Source organism: Branchiostoma lanceolatum, chromosome 12 (genome assembly GCF_035083965.1).
Source record: "Branchiostoma lanceolatum isolate klBraLanc5 chromosome 12, klBraLanc5.hap2, whole genome shotgun sequence".
Classification (NCBI taxonomy): domain Eukaryota; kingdom Metazoa; phylum Chordata; class Leptocardii; order Amphioxiformes; family Branchiostomatidae; genus Branchiostoma; species Branchiostoma lanceolatum.
Genome location: NC_089733.1, coordinates 10,581,090 through 10,602,632, shown reverse-complemented (window position 1 = coordinate 10,602,632; position 21,543 = coordinate 10,581,090). Strand labels below are relative to the sequence as shown.

The 21,543-nt window shown below is 42.6% G+C and overlaps 2 protein-coding genes and 2 long non-coding RNA genes across 4 annotated transcripts; all 4 read left to right on the top strand.

Moving 5' to 3' along the window:
- The first annotated feature begins 2,671 nt into the window (after window positions 1-2,671).
- On the top strand, window positions 2,672-6,504 carry LOC136445746 (uncharacterized). Its single transcript, XM_066443882.1, has 4 exons — window positions 2,672-2,826; window positions 3,927-4,039; window positions 5,633-5,748; window positions 6,349-6,504. The coding sequence occupies exons 1-4, from the start codon at window positions 2,762-2,764 to the stop codon at window positions 6,502-6,504; spliced, it is 450 nt and encodes a 149-aa protein (XP_066299979.1). The 5' UTR covers window positions 2,672-2,761.
- Window positions 6,505-6,763: 259 nt separating this feature from the next.
- Window positions 6,764-8,976, top strand: LOC136446607 (uncharacterized). Its single transcript, XR_010757607.1, has 3 exons — window positions 6,764-6,857; window positions 7,188-7,294; window positions 7,907-8,976. It is a non-coding gene; the product is annotated as an uncharacterized lncRNA (long non-coding RNA).
- A 2,437-nt stretch (window positions 8,977-11,413) lies between these two features.
- Window positions 11,414-16,458, top strand: LOC136446079 (uncharacterized). Its single transcript, XR_010757494.1, has 2 exons — window positions 11,414-11,637; window positions 11,896-16,458. It is a non-coding gene; the product is annotated as an uncharacterized lncRNA (long non-coding RNA).
- A 3,948-nt stretch (window positions 16,459-20,406) lies between these two features.
- On the top strand, window positions 20,407-21,231 carry LOC136445745 (tripartite motif-containing protein 3-like). Its single transcript, XM_066443881.1, has one exon. It carries the CDS (start codon window positions 20,407-20,409, stop codon window positions 21,229-21,231), a length of 825 nt encoding a protein of 274 aa, XP_066299978.1.
- Window positions 21,232-21,543: the final 312 nt, after the last annotated feature.

The window sequence follows — 21,543 nt, the reverse complement described above, 5'->3', positions numbered from 1 at the left end:
TTTGGGCTCAGGGCGAGACGTATAACGTGGGCCTCACATGATCTCCAAGCAGAGGTTAGATAAAGATTCGACTTCTTTTTAATTGTTCTTTTTTTTAATGAAATCTCACAGCCATCACTTTTATTTTCTACCTCTGAGTGAATTGGAACAGTCATAAAACGTTACGATCTCTATTCCCAACGTCCGTTGGAGACAAATCATCACGCTGGTATTTTTTGGTAAAGATAGGGGCGGGTGATTGGCTAAAAGTGACAAAAAAATCTTAGCAGAAGGACAATGAAAAGATAAAACGCAAACATACCTATTACAGGGCCTGAGCTATTGCGATACTGTAGTTTTCAAAAATGTTAATGAATGAATGAATGAATGAATGAAAGACCTTTATTGTACATTTATGCTTAAACAAGCTAAGTACAGGTCATGGTGATAAGCAAAGGACTACATACAGTGGTGATAATATAACGAAATATAATGAGATATCTTACTGTGTCTAATAGGACTAATCTATACTTGTCTACTGTTTACAGGTTCGACTTCTTCTCGCTTCATAAGGCAATTGTAGATGTATGTAGATATGGAACTCGTAATACATGGTTTGTTCAGTTTCATTATAAATAGGAATTTTTCAGTGCTGTTTATATATTTAAAACTAGGGAACTTATCTTGTATATAAGTATAAAGGATATTTCTCTCATCGTTATATAATGTACATTCCACAACAAAATGGCTTTCGTCCTCAATTCTATCTAAATTACAAAATTGACAAATTCTTTCTTGCAGAGGAATGCGGTTGTGTCTGCCCTTTTCAATGTTCAGTTTGTGTGAACTTATCCGAAGTTTTGTGATTGCTGTTTTGTGTCGAGAGTTTGTAATGTTTAGATATTTCTCCTCGTGGTAAGTATTCTTAAATAATCTGTACGTTCGTAATTTGTTATTGTTTCGCATTTCTGTTGTAAAATGTTGGAAATACATATCTTTCAGACGTTGGTGAATGGATGGAATAATCTGAGAAGAATTTAAAAAAAGATTCTGGGGTGAATGCCATACATAGGCAAAACCACATTCCTCTAGTGTCTTGCGGACTCCCGAAGCCCAGCATTTAGCCCCTGATGTATCTAAATCAAGTTGACACAAAAGGGCGTCTGCTGAAAGGCTGTCAGCTGGCACGTTCTGGCGTATTCTAATATAGTGTTTTATAGCGTTCAGGGAAGCTTCTAATCTAAGGGGGTATCTCCCCAATTCCGCCATCACAGCTAGATTACATGCAGACTTGGGGACTTTTAATGTTTGTTTGCAGAATTTTAAGTGAATGGCTTCAATTGGGGATGATTTTGGACTTTTGAAAGATCCCCAGATTTCAGACCCATACAACAATATCGGTTTTACACATGCATCAAAGACTTTGTTTTTAACGGAAATTGTAGGATCGGCTTGGTGAAGAGATTGATTGATTCCAAAGAGGGCTCTTGAGCCTTTGCTGTGTAAGTATTTGTTGTTTGCCTTGAACGTGCCAGCTGAGTTTACAACAATACCCAAATAACAATAGTTTGTCACAACATCTATAACATTATTACTAAACAAGAAATAACAGTCTTTAGGCAGACGGCCTCCCTTTGTAAAGACAATTACTTTCGTTTTCTTGAGATTAACATTCAAATGCCATGATTTACAATAGTTTTCTAATTTGTCTAAAGATGTTTGCAGTCCCCGTTGGGTTTCAGAGAAAAGCACTAGGTCATCTGCATATAATAAACAAGACACTTTCTTATTATGTAAAGTAGGAGGGTTACAAATACCATCATCAAACGCATCTGCTAAATCACTTATGAATAGATTAAACAATGTTGGACTCAAGTTACAGCCTTGACGAACCCCACAGTTAGTTACAAAAGTTTCAGTTAGACCTTGGCTAGTTTTTACACAATTTGTTGTTTTGGAATACATGTCTTTAATAGACGGTGCTCGTTGCTCAAAACTAGATTCAGTTTCAGCCATGTCGCTAGAAGGAGCTGCTAACCAAACTTAACGCACATTCCTTCACTCTAAGTAAGTCTAACTGTTCTATTTTTGCACCAAATCCAGATCCAAGTTCCTAAAATCGCGAAAGTTAGAAACAAGATTTTGAGCTAGCTGCAAGAGATTGAATACGTTCCAAAGGCTCTTAAATTGTCCACAATTTTGGACACGCTTATTTTTGCCGATACTATTGACAGTATTGTCTCTGATTGCGTAACAATGGAAGAACCCATTACGTAATGTCTATCAATACTTCTGGCACCTCAGAGGCGAAGTCAACCTTTCCCCAACTGAAGCCACGCCGGTACCGAACAAAGGTCAATTCCAACGTTCGGACGATTTTGACCGGGGAAAGTGTTTTTTTATACACTTTCCATATTTTTGTAAAGATTTGTTCAATCGACGTGCAGCCAAAGTGTCCATCTAGCCAGGTGTATATACGTATTGGTCTACTCACCGATTCTGGTTATCTAGAATATTTTACATTCAAAATTTTTACGTCTACTCGTCGAGGAAATTGTTTGGTCAATAACACGGGACTAACGGCTCCGAAGTCACCTTGTGTCACGGGTGTTCAGGTCGAGGTTGACCTATAGCTACTTCGACGGGGTTCGTACCAGTGACCCTATGGTGCACAATTGGGATCATTAGCCACTAGACCTTTGTTGGAATCACCGATTCATGTAACCCCCAGTTCTTGGCGATTGCTTGCAACTTGCTGTGACTATGAGAGACGAACCCTGACATGTTCACCAGGTACGTGTCGTCGCCAACTGGAGCCAAGACTAGTACTAGGAGGCTGTCTGAGATGTGAGTATGCAAACTAGTCATTTATGTCATATCATACTCCTTAGAAAAACGTCAGTTTACCTAGAATGTCTTAGACAGTGGTAGAATAAATGGCATCGGGACGACGTTATTATCTAGAAGCCGACATAGAAAATTATTATTTTTCTTTCTGGGTTTCGCATTTTGTGTGTGTTTATGTCACACATATGATAGGAGTTAGTAAGCAACGAGAAACGAGGTTATTTGAAGCTATATATAATTTATCTACTATATAGCCAATCAATGAAAGTAACTAAAGGTTGGAAAAATATTACACAGACTGTATACACATTCATGCACATGCTTTTCTAGTAGGAATCCGATACAACGTTTTAGCTCTCTTTCCAGAGCTACTAACAGTTTCCAATTGAAATTTATTCTCGACCATCCCGTATTTTGAGAATAAAACTTTACAAATCTTTCACCCCTAAGTTTAGAATGGAACACCCCGCGTGTTCTTGTGACCCTCACCTGGTCGGGTTAACGTTTGTTCATCTGTCTTGGCTGGTTGTTTGTTCCGAACCGAACGACCTTTGTTACCTCGGAGATAGACTCGGTATTCAGTCTTAGGTTTGGGTGAGCATTTTTTTTAACTTATGCACATTGCAGGCTACAGCTGGTTGAAGCTTTCGAGTGCTCCCTTTTTGTTTCAGCAGCCCTACATTTTTGTGTAAGTTGCGCTAGTGTAGAAAGTTGAACGCGAAGGTCGAAGTCGATTCTAGAAGAGAATTGAATTTTGGGCATGTACGGGCAACAAAACAGTAATTTATTCATATTTGACACCCACATTGAAAGTATGTAATGTACTACTAGTATATTTCTCCTCACAGAGACTCAAAAGTTACATAGTCTCTCCGTATACAATTGCTTGTTGGCAGCAACAGAGTCTGAACCATTGTCTGGATATCTACACCAAATTAGGTCTACAGATTGATTTTTTCAGCGACCTGATGTCCTTGCCAGAAGGCCGGTTTCTAGGCTAACGTCGCCCTATGGATTGATATCGCTCTGAGGCTGATTTCGAGGTAAATTTGTCGCGTGTTGTTTTTCAGCTGACGACTACTTTTCTTACCGTTCCACAGGAGGACGATGTTACAGACGGAGTCTTACCTGTTCTACCGCAAGACGTCGCGATGTCGCCGTGCCCTGGCCACCTCCTTAGTCCTGTGCCTTCTTCTCGTGTGCTGCTTGTTAGGTATGGGGTTAAAACGTTGTTTTAATTTCTTCCTATCAATCGGTAGATCAAATCGATAGTCAGTTCGTTGGTTCAATTCATGGCAATGGTTTCAACTGCAGGATAGCGAAGTTTTTTTTGCACACAAACAATGAGTTGATTCCTAACCGATATTTCGGTGACCGTCTTTCACATTCTTCAGTGCAATACTGCCTGGTTCTACTTCACACTACGTACAGCTAGATGTCGGTTAAGTATCAACGCTTTGGTTGTGTACAAAGAACTTTATCATCCAGTGATTTACCAACCTGATAAAACTATATATTTTACAGAATGTACCTGCAGTTAATATGATTTAAAGATTTGCGGCTTTGCCTATCATTTGAACCCCGATCTCTAAGAGTCTTCTATAAAAATGGCAGGTGGTGGTTCCTTTGTATTCCCTAGTAATGTGATAGGCGGTGAAGTTCTTTATAGATAAAGTCAGTGCTGATTGTTACTTTTACCATGACAATATTTCATCTTGTCGTTGATAAAATTTTAAAACCTTATGTAATCATGCATCAATGTTCATGAATTAGGCAGCATGTATCAATGTCAAGCGATTTTATGTAGCTGTTAAGTCAAAACATGTAACTGTTGGCACAATTCATGTGAATATTTTGTTTCATATGAATGTCACATGCAATGCTAATCAGAAGTTAAGCTGAATCTGATAATCATAGCCGCGAACTTTGGAATTGTTCTCTCGTTGTGATTTGTCTTCAAGGGTCTTGTCACCATACACATCTCACGATAGAAAACATACAATATTTACATACAAACTACATAAAAAAACTACATATGACGAATGAAGTTGCTCCATTAAACATTCACGACGGATAAACGAAAGAAACTAGTTTTCAAATCGGAATTCTAAAACCGTTGTGGCTAGTGTGAACAAAACTTAACAAAAAGATACAATGTCGTGCCGCAGTTTTTAAATGTACCCTCTTGGACTCGTCAGCGATCGATCCAGCCCGTGATCGGTTGTCGGTTTTAGCGGACTTTCTCCGCCTTTTCCATGTCCTGTCAACAAAGCTGCTGACGTGGTAGACATTGCGATCGATTTAGAATATAGATTATTTCATCATGCCTTTAGGACAGGACATGAAACCGTGATTCACTATCAATTGTTCTTATAAAAAAAGGGGAAATTCATAACATCAGTACTTTTTGTGGAAAAATATTTTCAATGATATCAAACTGTTGCGAGATACATTAGGGTACTCCCAAACAAACAAGTAAAACTTCACCCCTCACCTGATTTGAAAAGAAAATTAATTTATACTTTTAAGGATGACATCTATATCAGGGTGTACCAACCTTTAATCGCACAAAGACGGCGGGAACTATAGACTTCCTGGCACTTATGACCAATCGCTGACGTCTTGCTGTGTCCGTAAGAGCACGTGACCTAGTTGATTGGTCCCTTGAATTCTGAGAAAGACTGCAGTAGGACAATTGAAAATCCGATGCGTTCCTTTTTCGTATTGGAGCTAGAAACTTTTTTAGCTCTCTTTGTACTACAAGAGAATCTATATAAGTTTATGACGTTTTCGTGCATTTCTCCAGGTGGTTTCCTGAACAGATGCCAGGGCGGTTACGTCAACTTTGGGAGCATGATGGGATACTGGCCTGCACACGTGACCAGCCGCCTCATCGTGGCGGTACCCACAGGACTGATGGTGGTGAGTAAGGGGGGGGATGGGTTGTACGGGAGGGGGTTGACCTGCAGGGGGTACATACAGGGTGGTACCTATACGACTACTGGTGATGAGAAAGAGGGGGGTACCGACAAGGGTGTATGAGCAGGGGATGTACATCATGACGGAGCTGGCGGTGATATTCAAGGGGTACAGGGGATACCTATATAGCAAGGGGTACCCACAGGACTGGTGGTGTTGAGTACGGGGGGTACCTACAGTGAAGTACAGGCAGGGGGATACCTATATGACATGTGGGTGACTGAGTATGGGGAGCCTTAAAGACCAGTGGTGGTGAGTGGGGGGGGGGGGGTGATATTTGGGGGGTAATCTACCAGGGGGGGGGGTTGTGCAGGGGGAATACATGGGGATACCTACAGAATTAGTGGGGGTGAGTAAAGGGTGTACATGCAGGGGGTACGGGAGTGGTAATGTGTGTACTGCTCACGTGCACGACGAAGTGGGTCATTTGTCCTTGAGAAAGGCTGAAGGATCGGTGCAGTTCCATAAGTTCCACAAGTATCATATTTTTGGCAACGCGCCAGGGACGTAGACGTTTTAATCGATTTTTTCTTTCCTTTACAGTGGCTTGCCTCCCAGAACTTCCGGGCAGGGCTGGCGGTGTGTTTGATGACGTGGTTCAGCCTGTACGTGGGGTGGGGTTCGTACATGTCTATAGGGGAGGATATCGCAGGCTTTAACAGGTATTGTGCACTGTATTATCATGATCATTCACATTAGAAGCTCATTCACATTAGAAAATTATTCTACATCTTTTACTTCGTTTGTTCTGTCACTTTTCTAGTACTTGTATGTATGTATGTTTGTTTGTACGTTTGTATTGCATACCCGGTAAACCGACTCATGGCGTAACACAAGTTTGTACTGAACAGTGCAAGCTCCTTACACGTAGGGTTGACTCGGTATGTAAAATGCTTCACCTTAAGAGGACTAGCGTTTTACTTTTAGTCCCTAATCGTTCTGAAAGTTTGAATGGTTTTGACTTTTTCTTCCATTTCTTGTTTCTCCAGTCGTTCTGGCGTGTTTGACTGGGCTTTGGGGCGTCAAATGCAGAACTGGTCTTATCCAAGGAGGTGAATAACTTTTATCCTCGAACACAGGCGAATCCCTGTTTTGTATAACTGAATGTGCATTTCTAAGGTCTACACTGTGCTTAATTGTAAATGCTAAATATCAAGCTATCTATAACATTATTACATAGATGGAACAAGGAGGTTTGATTAAACCTCCATGGATGGAACAAACAAAGAAAGAAGCAAACAACGAAACAAATAAAAACCTTCGAACAGACAAACAAACAAGGGACAGAGTTCGTCTCGAAAGCTCCCCAGAGTAGTAAACCCTTGTGTGTAGTGTTTAAATATTTGTCAAAAGGGTGAGCAGTATTCTTGGATCTTTTCCAGAGTGGTAAGGGACTATACCGGTATGTCTCTGCGCGGATTGATATGGACTACCCCGCAGGGATACGTCCTGTACCACCTCGGGTTGGGCTGGTGTCCTTCCCTCAGCGGTAAGTAGTGCGGCTCCTCCCATGTACGGAGCACACTCGACTATTAGCATGGCTAAATCACGCTTCTAGCAGCCCTGCTACGGGCCAGGCCCTTACAATCATGATGGCCAACACCAGGAGAATGGCCAACATCCTAATATCATGTCAATGTGTACATAATTGCGCTAACATGAACAAATCATTTTCAGGCTTAGAACTGTTTCTTACCATGGTTTTGGAGGCGACAGGTTTCCATGGTGACAGAAAATCCTGAAGTCCTATTGGACTGATTTTCATAGTGGTAAAGACTTTTCTTGTTGGTGACTCTAGGAATGGGAATGGTTTTCTCGAGTTAGGCTTAATCAGCATCTGACAGCTAAGCATTGCGTGACATAGGCTAACTTCACTGTCAGCTGTAACTGTCAGATTCATACTTATAATATAAATATGCTTCTGCATACGTGTAATGCCATAATTACGTGAGTGTAATTGCATATTACAACTTAATCTACCAGGTAACTCCCAGATTTAACGATCCAGCATGGCGGACGATACTTAGTCATAGTCACGTGAGTCCAAAGTTGCAAACGCCCTATTTTTAAAACATAATCTAACAGCTGTCTCATATTACAGGATCACTGATGGGATTGATGTATTTTGCCGGTAACTATGGAAACACGCCACTCTGCAAAAGCGCCGCCTGCTCCGAGTACCTGTGGGGAATCTGGGTGTGGCTCGTCCTCCTGACGTCATCACTCTACGGGGCCGTCACCAGAGCGAGGTCAACTTACCCGGATGTGCACCCAGAATCCTCCGGGGTGCCCCAGCCTAGTTCGAAACTGGAGTCGACCTTTTCGAAGGTCGTCTTTGAACTTTTCCACTTCGTCTTCGGTTTGATTCTCGGTAGCTCAACCTGCTACTATGCTTTGGTAGAGCAGGAAGACTGGAAAAACAAAGGACAGACATTTTTCGGGCTGTTTACCGGATTTGGGTTTCTTGTGTCGACGCAGTTTCTGCATTTGGGCATGTTGAAAAAGAAGAGAGAGCGATCGGCTCACGTGCACGGCCAGGCTCCCGTGGAAGACGCGGAGTCCACAACCCTGCTTCTCAGCCCCTCACCGGTTACAGATGAAGTAGTGACGCCACACCCCACATCCAGAAAAATCTACGAGTTCTTCGAGATAAATGTAGAACTGAGTGTTTTTAGATGGCTTCATTTGCTTCTAGGCGTTGTATCCTTCTTGGGGACAATCGTAGCGTTTGTTCTGACGATAGTGACCCTCGTTTGGAACATACACACTCCTCGCTTCTTGGAAGACACGGCCGACATTTGCAATTGCACTTTTTCTGGTACCTAATGTTCTTTTGAGATGAAAATGTTTACCAAGGGAATATTGATCGTGTGTAAAATCACCTTAGATAGCAAATCAGCCTATGCAAATTGTCTTGTATTGACGATCATGTATTGGCAAAATTGTGTAACCATATAAAAATGTTTCAAAAGATATGAGGGCAATGAGACACGTGTGAATGACCTTGAACAACTGCGCCCTATTTGGGAACCGATTGTAATGACTGAGTTTCAAATCCATTCTTGTACAGTATATTTTTGTCATTGTTTCGTGAATTGTATCTGTATAGCAAACTCTTTGTCCATGTTTGATGCTGTTGCACTATAGGCAGAAATATGCAATTAAACAATTCTCATCCCTTTATCTTGTCCTATTCTTTAGACGTTGTTCTTTTAATTTTCTTATTCCTTACAGGTTACGAAGATTGTACGTCAATAAATCTGATTTGCTGACCTATTATGCTCTAATATAAGCCAAGGATAGCGATGCCATTCTATAAACATTAAGCGCCACCCCCATTAATCAATGGTACGTCCAAATTTTTCGTTATTGATAAATAAGCCGGTTCACGGCACGTGCGAGGTCATTGGCGAAGGCCCCCAAACAATTCTTGTCTCATGCTTGATACATGTCCAGACGTGTTTTTATGGCTAGTTAGTTTAAAGCCCCAAACAGATTTTGTCTAGACCACGCTTTGTATCTTGTCCAGACGTATTTTTCTATGTCTCAGATGCTTTCAACTTTGACATATTACCCACGATACATTACACTGCGCATGAGCAGTTCGAACCGTCAACTAGCTTATTGGTATGAATCGGGGTCCATCCATCATTCCTCAATAGTTTAAACGGAATTTATGAGACTGGAAACCAGTTGCCCTTTTCCAGTGTTTCCTTCTCGATGCAGACTAGGCTGATTCTGACAGCGTTCTGGACTCCAACTACGAACTGCCTTCAAAGTTCTGCCGTAAGTACAAAACCGTCTGCATCTAGATCCTTTACTTCGTTGACCTTTTTTTAATTATTTCTTGCAACCCAGAAGAAGACAGTTATCTAATGCTAAACACCACACATTGTAAAGATGAGATCGTTTGATAAAGTATTTCTAAGGCCAGCCCGTTATAACGATTTTCTTGTGTGCCATGGAATCCAAGCTGTTTAGACTGCACATTTATTGTCCGTTTGATGTCTGGACTGTTTATGCATGTTCCTACACAGAGAAGTGCTACTAAACACAGTAATATGAAGAGTCAAGACAGATTCATATAGTTTTATCTAACGATTTCTATGTTTAGGAAGAACTATCGAGAAGAGAAATTATTATACATATCGTCTTTGCTATTTAGAATGATATCCCCCTGAAAGTTATGATTTATGCAAAAACAGTAGACAGTGCACGTCAGCACGAAGCCGGTGCGAGTTCAGCACCAAGGAAAGTGCAATAACCGCATGCTAACGCGATAAAACCGCATCATATCAAATTTCGTAACTAGAGGTTACGGTGCCAATGAATCAAGATTTCTCTAAAATTAACAGGCAGTAGGGTACGAATGTTCATATTCTTCGTCATTCATAAACAAATTTGCATATTGTGAACACAATTTTGTCTTCAAATAAAATTAATAAAGCTCGGCTGAGACAATAAGTAATTCAAACCTCACACTGATTAGAATTGTGAAGTCTCAGACACTTACTCATGTATTGTTTGATGTAGCTAAAAATTAGATTTTCCTTTTCTGCTTAAACGTTGCATATGCAAGGACACATCTCATGCCTACCAAAAGAACGGTACTAAATACTACATAATATCCAAGCAGATGTAGGGTCTGGCTCAGTGTATTTGACATGGTTCACCCAATTGTTCTCAACATACATAGTAGAAGTCAGTTAGTTGCAAAATCGTTTCCCATTCACTCGATTGCTAGTGAGGTATTAACGCTTGTTTATACATATATTAATTTTCGTTTGTTAATTCATTTTCTCTTATTTGTATTATGTTTATGTATTATTTTTGCAAACACAGAGCACCGCTGTGATGGTCTACTCTTGCTAAAGGAAACAGAAATAAATAAATAAACAGACGCCGTGGAAAGATAGCACCCTAAAATTAGATCCAAACACATATCGTCAAGGATTTTCGTAACCGAGTTCGTAGAACAGACAGATTAAAGAGCCATTTCCCTACAAGAACAAACAAACAAACAAACAAGCACACAAACGACCTTTGTCATGGGTGATATTATAATGCATGACATCACAAACAGTCAAAACACTGTGGGATATGGTTCAATTGACACCCAAAACACCGTGAACCCTAATCCGATATACCAGCAAAACACCATGGCGCAAAATCCGGAACGCCCGCAAAACAGCCAGGATCCAAATCCGATGTACCAGCAAAACACCATGGCGAAAAATCCGGAACGCCCGCGAAACAGCCAGGATCCAAATCCGATGTACCAGCAAAACACCATGGCCCAATATCCGGAACGCTCGCAAAACAGCCAGGACCCAAATCCGATGTACCAGCAAAACACCATGGCGCAAAATCCGGAGCGCCCGCAAAGCAGCCAGGACCCTAATCCGATGTACCAGGAACGCCCGCAAAACTACCAAGACCTGCAATGTCCGGGAGACGAACTGAACACTGATCCTAACCGGCAGCCAAACGCCTGCTTTACACCAACTGATGGCAATCCCTGCATTCAGGCAGATGCTGATGGACATCAGGAAGATGATGATGATCATGGTGCTGCTGCTGCTGCTGATGAGTATGAAACCATACGCTATTCCCACTGCAAACTGATTGGATCAGACTAATGAGTTCACCTGAACAGACCTTATAAGTACAGGAGAGACAGACTACCCACTGTCACTTCAGCGGATTCATCCCCCACAACCGGAGGTGCGAGACTTGGATCCCTCGCCTTAGGAGAGCTTGATGTAGAAAGACTGGACTTTGACGAAGCTCTTTTTCTTTCGGTTGCTCCTTTGTGAAAGGGGAAAGTTGAAGGTTGGACTAAGATTTTCATGTTTTTTCGGACGATGTTTAGCGTTTTGGTGACAGAATGTCCGCAGTAGCGGGGTGATTTGTATTTGTATACCTTGTGTTGACGCAAGGGGCACATGTTTTACTCCTAGTGAGCTAGTTTGGGGGGCGCCTTTCGTGACTTATGGTTGTCTACCGACTTGGTGGTCGGCCACGGCTTTGGTCGAGTACTTTGGGAAGCTTCTGCTAATAACAGTGCTTATATATTTGTACCTTCAATAGTAGGCTGCAGGTAATTGGACCACGGCAGGGAGGCGTGCAGCCAAAGAATTTGGGCGCGACGGCAGACCAGGTGCTGGGTGACAACGCTAATTTGCTGGAGACCAGCACAATAGGTGGGGCACGTGCAGCGAGCAGAGGACAGACCAGGTGCCGAGTGACAGCGCTAACTGGTGTGCGGAACAACAAAATACTTCGGTGATTTCTTCCGGTGCACCGTGGGCGTCTGTGAGAGGACATTTCTCTCGCCAGGGAGAGATTACACTTCGGTACAGGGTGAAGGTTGGAAGGCTGCTTTTATAGTGCTTTATGTGGTGAAATTTGGAATTTTGCTATTTGTCATGTTGACGTTTTGGTGACTGCTGATTTGTCGTAAAGGTGTGGCAACAACCACGCGCACTGTGTGTAATTAGGTTTTAAGTCGGGCTTTGGCCCGGGGAAAGGCTCGCTATCATGATCTCGGGTTGTTCTGCCGGCATGGTATGTGAGTTGGACTCTGGTGTGGAAGTCATAGAGGTTGAAGAGAAGTTCGAGAATTGCCATCACGTTAATTTGATGCATTTTCTGTCCTAGTATGGTGAGACAATTATCAGTTTGTCGGCTGGAGCAAGGAGGACAGAAGTGATGAACAGCGTCGTGACATCCACAGAACCAGCAGGCATCATCTCGGCTGGACCCGGAGTCGCAACTCACTGCCAATGCCGCCCGCCATTGCTAATGGCATGGGAACAGTGACAGATGTGGGGTTTGTCTTTTTGGAATATTCTATTGTTCATAGTCCATTTCCATGTGGATTTCTGTTGCTCGTGCGGAATATAGTATATAGATTTGCGGACGTGGTGTTGATGTAAATTGTGTTTGCGGTCATTTTAATGTACGATAAGCATTCATGAAATTTGCGAGTCATGTTGTCGTGGTATTCGGCCACGTTTTATGTGAGGAGTTAAGATGAACTACACAGGTGTCCGGTTTGTCGTTGTGGACTATTTTGTCGTTTATATTGCATTGCCGTGTGGATTTTGTTTGCTCGTGCGGAATATAGTATGTAGATTTGTTGACGAGGTATTGATGTAAATTGTGGTTGCAGTCATTTTAATGTACGATAAGCATTCGTGAAATTTGTGGGGCATATTGTCGTGGTACTCGGCCACGGTGAACGTGAGAAGTACATGAACTACACTGTTCGGTTGGTCGTTTTGGATCAAGTATTTCAATGTTCATAGTATTTAAAAGAAAAACAAAATTGACGTGTTGACGTCTGTTTGGCGTTTTGGAATATAGTATGTAGATTCGTTACGAATTATTGATATAAAGTGTGTTTTCGGTCATATGTTGTAATCGATGAGCATTCCTGAAATTTCTTAGGCGTGTGTTGTGGTATTCGGCCACGTTTTATGTGAGACATGCCTACGTGGTATTCGGCCACGTTCTATGTGAGACAAGATTACGTGGTATTCGGCCACCTTTTATGTGAGGCATGCCTACGTGGTATTCGGCCACCTTTTATGTGAGACATGCCTACGTGGTATTCGGCCACGTTCTATGTGAGGCATACTTACGTGGTATTCGGCCACCTTTTATGTGAGACATGCCTACGTGGTATTCGGCCACGTTCTATGTGAGGCATACTTACGTGGTATTCGGCCACCTTTTTATGTGAGACATGCTCGTGGTATTCGGCCACGTTCTATGTGAGGCATGCCTACGTGGTATTCGGCCACCTTTTATGTGAGACATGCTTACGTGGTATTCGGCCACGTTCTATGTGAGACATGCCTACGTGGTATTCGGCCACCTTTTATGTGAGACATGCCTACGTGGTATTCGGCCACGTTCTATGTGAGGCATACTTACGTGGTATTCGGCCACCTTTTTTATGTGAGACATGCTCGTGGTATTCGGCCACGTTCTATGTGAGGCATGCCTACGTGGTATTAGGCCACCTTTTATGTGAGACATGCTCACGTGGTATTCGGCCACCTTTTATGTGAGACATGTTTACGTGGTATTCGGCCACCTTTTATGTGAGACATGCCTACGTGGTATTCGGCCACCTTTTATGTGAGACATGCCTACGTGGTATTCGGCCACGTTCTATGTGAGACATGTATATGTGGTATTCGACCACGTTCTATGTGTGACATGCTTACGTGGTATTCGGCCACGTTCTATGTGAAACATGCCTACGTGGAATATTCGGCTACGTTCTATGGGAGATATGCCTACGTGGTATTCGGCCACGTTCTAGATGAGACATATCTTTGTGGTATTCGGCCACTTTCTATGCGAGACATGTCTATGTGGTATTCGGCCACGTTCTACGTGAGGCATAGCGCTTTACAAAAAAGAGAATGTATGGTAGCAGATAGAAATGTTTGACGTATAGTATATTAGTACGCCATTTACGTTCATATTCGTGGAGTTATCGTTTTCAGAATAGCTGAGTAATTATTGTATTGATTGTTTTTGCATACATTGTGTGATGTCATTCATTCATTCATTAGATGAAGTCGGTGACATGTGAAGCATGTCTATGTGGTATTTGGCCATGTTCAATGTGAGTCATAGATGAACAGGGTATTCGGCAAAACAAATGGTTTATGCGGTGCAAGACTACGTGGTATTCGGCCACGTTCTACAGGTGGTATAAATGAAGTTGGTAACAGGTAAGACATGGTTCACGTGGTTTTCGGCCATGCTCTATCCTAGGTATACAGGTAGATATATCGTGCGACAGACAAGGCATGGTCACGTAGTAATCGGCCACTTTTATTTTATGCGAGACGTAGATGAATTTGGAGACGTTCGAGGCATGGTCACGTGGTCGTTTGAGTTGGTCACGTTCAACGTGAGGCGAAGACAAACGTTGTGAAATCAGAGGCAGGTCTACGTGGTATTTGGCCACGCTCTTGCGAGACGTAGATGAATTTTGCGACATGTCAGGCATGGTCACGTGATTTGATTCAGCCAAGTTCTAAGGGAGCTCGAGGCGTACATTGTAGATGAATGTGAAGGTATGTGAGTATGTTCACGTGGTGTTTTGAGTCGGCCAGGTATTATACGAGGTGTAGATAAATGTGAGTGATATATGAGGCATGTATGTTCATATATTTACATGTATTTTCGGCCAGGGCATACGCCAGACGTAGAAGAGCGTGGTGACATGTAAGGCATTGTACATATGGTTATTCAAAAGTATGTCACGTGCCCACTTAGTATTTGGCCATGTTAGACGATGGAAGATAAACCTGAAAACATACGAGGCAGGCATTTGTAGTAGTTGGCCACGTGCTACGTTATTAGAGGACAGGGTCGAAAGAATAAGGGACATGTACACTTGAGATTTTATCAACATTTATGCCCTGCTGGATCAGTGGACGGAGGTAATGCACGATATCTTAGATGTCATAGACTTACATGGTCATGCTTGGATCATGAGTGTGTTATCGGTGAGGAAGGCCGAGGCCTTGGGTGATATGACTGGTGGCACAGGTTCACCCCTAGAGACGGCGGCGGCAGTGTGGGTATGCTCCTGCTAAAACCCATCAGCAACATCTGGTTGTCTTCCATTCAGGAGCACTTCGTTGTGTCCAGTTCAGTCGGTGACAGGTGACGTTTTTCCCGATTCAGAAACCGATCTTGATAAACCTGGTGGTTCGTTTGTCACTTGTGACGAGGACCGCTGCCATTCATCAGTTGGCTGTGGTATATGTGTCGCATGAGTCCTCATGTAGTTGAAAAGTTCAATTCTGTTCCTGAACCTCCTGCCACAGTGTTCACATTGGATCAGAGACGTGATCTAGGTGAGGTTGACTACCCGTTCTTTTCTGGATTTTCCTTTGCTGCTGGGCGGCAGCTAAAATTTCTAAGTTTAGTTTTTCACGTGTAATGGCGTCATCACAGACTGCGTGTTGCCACAGTTGTAATTAACTTATGCTATCTGTAAATCCCAGGTTTCAGGTGTAGTGGTAGACCGTGGTGTGTGAGGTCATAAAGAGAATGATTAGATAAGCAATCTTCGAATTGTACAATTGCCAGCTACTGAATTGTACAGGGGCCATCTTATGAATGTGACCCGGTAGGTAGTGTGTAGCCAGGCTATCACAGTACTTACCTGTTCTACCTGTCATAACTTAGGTTATACGTCGTAGACGTATAGAGTGATTAACCTTGCCAAAGGTTTTGTGCGTGGCTGCAAGTAGGATATGAACAGCTTGTGGGTGGTTGAGGAGGTAAGTATTGATACGCTAATTAAATGTTTTCAAGTATGCGGAAATCTCTGGACCATCAGTAAGCTTGCCTGCGAAACTGGTGTGTGACGCCGAAGGTTGGGTATACCGGTTGTATAGATAGATACAGATACATACCTCAAGACATCTGGAAACGTATATATGGTAGTCATTTTTGGGTTGGTTTTAGGTACTTAGATTGTGTTCATGCATATATATGGTTTAACTATGGGCCAGTGAGTGCCCGAAACAAATAAATGATAATAAATACATTTGTTGGTGTGTGTTTTTGTTTGTTTGTCTGTTTGTTGTGTAATTTGCTAGTAAGACTGGAAAACGCCGAACATTGGAGAGGCCACATGCGGAAATGTGAATGCTGCTGCAGGGTGGCGGATTGGTTTTACCGCTGGGACATCGACTTCATCTAACGTAACATGACCTATTTACGTGCAGGAGTAGTTTACGTCCAGATTGGGACATGTCCACATGTCGCGGTGTATTATGCCAAAGCCTGTTCTCATGAGAAACAAAGAACGTCATAAGTATGATCTTCAGCCATCTCTCTCTCTTTTATACAAAACATTTAAAAGTGTTTACGTCCAGCGACATAACAGAATAAACTCTTCATATGTAATTCGACACCGCGTATTTCATCATGTTTTTCTAACTTACACGATAGCTAGTATCTTTTAAAAGTAGCTGACGTTAAACCTTTCTTTGATATGCACACTATCCATGGTGATTCGAGGTTTGAAACTCTTGCCAGTTTTAGGAAGGTTTGATACAACCTAGCGACCCCCGCTCAGATGATACATTTTTGCACGGCAGAACAGCATGGCCATTCGTTTATCACGTGAACGCCACGTGCTGCTAATGTCGGGGAAATTCACAATACAAAAGTGTTTTCTTCCATCGCGTCGGGCAAGCGGAGGGACTGTACTGTCATTTGTCTGTAGACTACTTTCGACAGATACTGTGCATTTTTTTCCCGGCCTGTGTTCTTCAAGCATGGCGCTAGAAGGGAAAATACTGAGGTGGACGATAAAGGGTAAGCTTAGCACAATTCTACACCATATACCCCAGTATAAATACATGCTCGCACGGCGTTAAACTGGGGAGAAAAACTTACAGACCATGCATTTTCTTGTTAGAAGAGCTGATATTTCTACCCATGGGTTAAACATTTGACTCTGTCCGCGAGGTTTTAGGATGAAATAACGTTTTAAATAAATCGGACGTAAACCGGTCATTTTACGTTATGGGGAAACGTTGAAAGGCATCTGAAATGTAAGGTCAAGTCTGTGAATAGGTCTATAGGACGGTAAGGGATATAACATTCAATGTATTAAGTTTCCAGCTGTGCTATGCTTTGGTCAGAGTAGACACGGGGATGAGAATGGGAACATTGGGGAAGAAAGGGTTAAGGAAGGGGATAAGAACAGGGATAAGAATGGGATGAGAGTGGGATGAGAGTGGGATGAGAGTGGGGAGAAGATGAGAGAGGGGAGAAGATGAGAGAGGGGAGAAGATGAGAGAGGGGAAAAGATGAGAGAGGGGAGAAGATGAGAGAGGGGAAAAGATGAGAGAGGGGAGAAGATGAGAGAGGGGAGAAGATGAGAGAGGGGAGGATAAGTAAAAGGAACGGGTGTGTCATAATGAATCCCCAAATTATCGTGCTGGCAGACATTGGAGAATGGCAGCTTGATAGAGGACGTACTTGATAAATGTACATGGTGATCCATGAAGGATGTCAGATATAATGTTGATATAATATAGGGACAAGGGAGGAGCATGGGGCGCGACGAAGGCGTGGACCCCATAACTCATATGGATGATCCAAGAAGTGCGCAGTGGGTATAGGCTACTATTCCCACTGCAAACTGATTGGATCAGACTAATGAGTTCACCTGAACAGACCTTATAAGTACAGGAGAGACAGACTACCCACTGTCACTTCAGCGGATTCATCCAACACTTACCGAGGGAGCGTGACGGAGACTGATCCAAAAGATAGGGGAATGGGAAGGTGAGGAAAAATGAAGACGTAATTTTGGAGACGGCGCGAACTGTTTTCCCCACCCACCCACCCTCTATGATAACATGTTAAACAGTTAAAGTAACGTGACTGGTCAGGATCTGTTGCGCGACTTCGGCGTGGACCCCATAACTCATATGGATGATCCAAGAAGTGCGCAGTGGGTATAGGCTACTGTTGCATACAGCTTCCCAAATCCGACATACTCATCTCAATGCAGCTCATCCGCGTGCCAGGATGACACGGTGCCAAAGCTTCCCAGGAAATGTCATGAAAAGAACCAAACAAATCCCAAGGTTCAGAAAGTAGAAATGGTTCCAAGCAACACAAACGGCATCTCAACCAACTCGGCCAACTGAATGGGCACACCCGGGAATGAAGTTAGCATTCCAGCCGCTGCGAGGGGGCTTCGTCCGAATCCAATGTACAACAGATCTAGAAATATCCCGAAACCAAACGTTCGCAAACAAGGACTCTGCGGTAAGGCAGCTACACACTTTGACTAATGTCATTTGGTTGTTTGGCCTTCGCGTTTTGGAATATTAACGTCCAATAATGAAGACATCAGAAAGAGATCGTATTCAATAACCTAATTTAATCCGCTCTTATATAACAATAAGTTACATTCTAGTTGAGATTCGGAGTGGGTGCGACGATCATACAGAGAATAGTTCCTTACGCCAGCTTTATGCCTCATGTAAATGTTAGATACTGCTTTTATGCATTCATATTCTACATTTTTCAGCGCCGGGGATTAAAAGATGCCATGATACTTCTTTTGTAGGATGTGCCCGTCGCCGGATGTGCGTTGCTGTCATCACAGCTGCTGTTCTGGTTTCTTTCGTCATCGGAACGCTTGCTGGCGTTTACCTTAGCTCTGGCGTGGAGGATGTTCAAAACGTAGGTGTTCTTTATTCTATAATTACCTTACGTAGGTATTGTTTCCAGTTTGTGTGTTGGTCTGTGTTGGTGTGTGTCCGCAAGTATTTGTATATCATGGAGAGAAAAGATGTGAGGCTTGATCTGTGTCCAATTTTGGCCCCGCTGGTTGTCAGGATGTGAAGGTTTGCTTAGCACAGGTAAGGTGTTGATCTTGCAAGTTGGTAGGAAAATGTATACCTAAAATTAGCCAGACGTTTACAATGATGAAAAATCAGAAAATTAGCAAAACTATATTTCAAGTAGGTATGAGATCTTCTATTTCTTCTTTTGTTTTTGTCTGCTGCTATAGCTGCAAGCTAAAGGAATAGTATGTATATACATCATATCACTTTGTTCTAACTTTTATTATACATATCATATAAATGGAGCCCTGTACCATCATTGTGTTGAATGTAAAATATTGCCAAAGATAGAAAATGTTATGAAAGGGGCAATAATTCTATTTATATTCTTTCACAGGGAGGCTCTTTGGAAAAAAGGGGACCCATAGAGCCCCAAATCTCCAACATCTCACAAAGTGCCACATCGTCATTAACCACCAAGAACCCAAAAGGTGCCATATTGACATCATCCACCTTCATCTCACATGGTTTTACACCGCCATCAACTTTTAACATCTCACAAGGTACCACACCGCCATTAAGCACCAACAACCCAAAAGGTGCCACATTGACATCATCCACCATCGGCTCACATGATGCTACACTTCTATCAACTTCTAACAGCTCACACGGTGCTACACCGCCATCAGTAATCACCATCAGATCACAGGGTGCTACACTGCCAGCAACCCCCAACAACTCACAAGGCGCCACATTGACATCGACCCCCAACAGCTCACAAGATGCCACACTGCCAGCAACCTCCAAAAGCCAACACGGTAATTTCTTGTTTAGTTACAACTCAAGTTAATAAACACATAAACGTTAGCGAAATTGTTGCACATTAATTTACAGCACTTTACCAATTCCTATAGTATTATTATCTATTCTGGACAGAATTATATTTGTCTGATATTGCTTGTATTAGCTGAATGTTGCGTTGGGAATGTGCATGGTCACCATAACCCTGAGGAAAGCAGCTTTAAGTTGCAGACAAAGCATCTTGCAGACAAAGAATCTTGCATCATTTCATGTGAGAACTTTTGATATCAGAGATATTGCTTAAGTCCTTGTTGTGACTGGACACGTCATTTACCTTTCTGGCAAGGAAATTAGGAATTAAACCTATTGAAACTATTGTATTCTTTTAGATTTCAATCTCTTGTCATTCGTGTTAACTATATTTCCAGGAAGCAATGGCGACAACATGGCATCGCAGATTACCATTGGTAAGTGGGGATCAGACCCTGGAGATTTTAATGACAACCGCGGAGTGGCCGTGTCTGCTGGCAATGAAATATTCGTAGCCGATCTCTATAACGGACGAATCCAAGTCTTCAGCATGATGGGAATCTATCTCAGACTGTTCCCGACAGTAGTGCCGGGAAAAGATAAAGAAACAATGCTGCCCTCTGATGTTGCTATTGACGGAGAGGGTAATCTGTGGGTAGTGGGAACGCTTTACAAAAATGTGAGACATTTTGTACATGTGGTACAGTACAGTCGTGACGGACTGCCAGCGATCACATTCGGCGTCAGCTCCTCTGACTGGGAGACCAGCATTGCCTTTGAGCTGCGCAACAACAAAGTCATTGTGATGGTTACTCCCAACATTTTGGTTTTCCATCCGAACGGTTCGTTGCAACAGGCTTTTAAAAACTGCCAAGGAGGGATACTTTCGTTCGTCGCCTCGGACGACAAAGGCAGCATCTTCGTCACAGACCGGTCACACAGCGTCGGGGTGTACGATCTGTCCGGGCAGTTGTTGTCGAAATTTAGAAGCTTCGAACGAGGTCAATGCCAACTCTGTCATCCCCAAGGTATTTTTGTGGACACCTCAGGTCACATCATCGTGTCGAACCAAGACAAACACCGGGTAGACATGTTCACAAGCCGCGGGGAGTTTGTCCGCACCGTGGTTAACATCACATACCCGAGTGGTATTGCCATGGGACCGGATGGACAGTTGGTGGTGTGTAACCAAGTCCACGACACTCTAACCATCTTTCCACGCCGGATGGTATTTCCGTAATGTATGCATTGAGTGACTGTTTGAATCATCGTGTATTATAAATAGCTGTTTCTGAAGACAGAAAAAAAATCACACAAAAAAAATATTCATCAGTCAGCTCAAAGAAAAAGTAACAAATATCAACTGTAATTACGTAGCAATATTTAGTTTCTATCTACCAACTTCGTTTAACTTAGTTTTTTCTTTCTTTTATCTTGATTATATGAATGTGCTCGTTTCTCTTTAATCTGTTTTCTTAGATGTAAGATTGTATGAAATTCTTTTAAAAGGCGTGAATTATATCTGCTTGCCATTTACTGATGGCTTTGCAAA

Excerpts from the sequence above, each read along its gene's own strand:
- LOC136445745 (XM_066443881.1), top strand. The coding sequence starts at position 20,407 with ATGGCATCGCAGATTACCATTGGTAAGTGGGGATCAGACCCTGGAGAT.
- LOC136445746 (XM_066443882.1), top strand. The coding sequence starts at position 2,762 with ATGTTCACCAGGTACGTGTCGTCGCCAACTGGAGCCAAGACTAGTACT. Across the intron at positions 2,827-3,926 it reads ACTAGGAGGCTGTCTGAGAT|GAGGACGATGTTACAGACGG; the intron begins GTGAGTATGCAA and ends ACCGTTCCACAG. Across the intron at positions 5,749-6,348 it reads TACCCACAGGACTGATGGTG|TGGCTTGCCTCCCAGAACTT; the intron begins GTGAGTAAGGGG and ends TTTCCTTTACAG.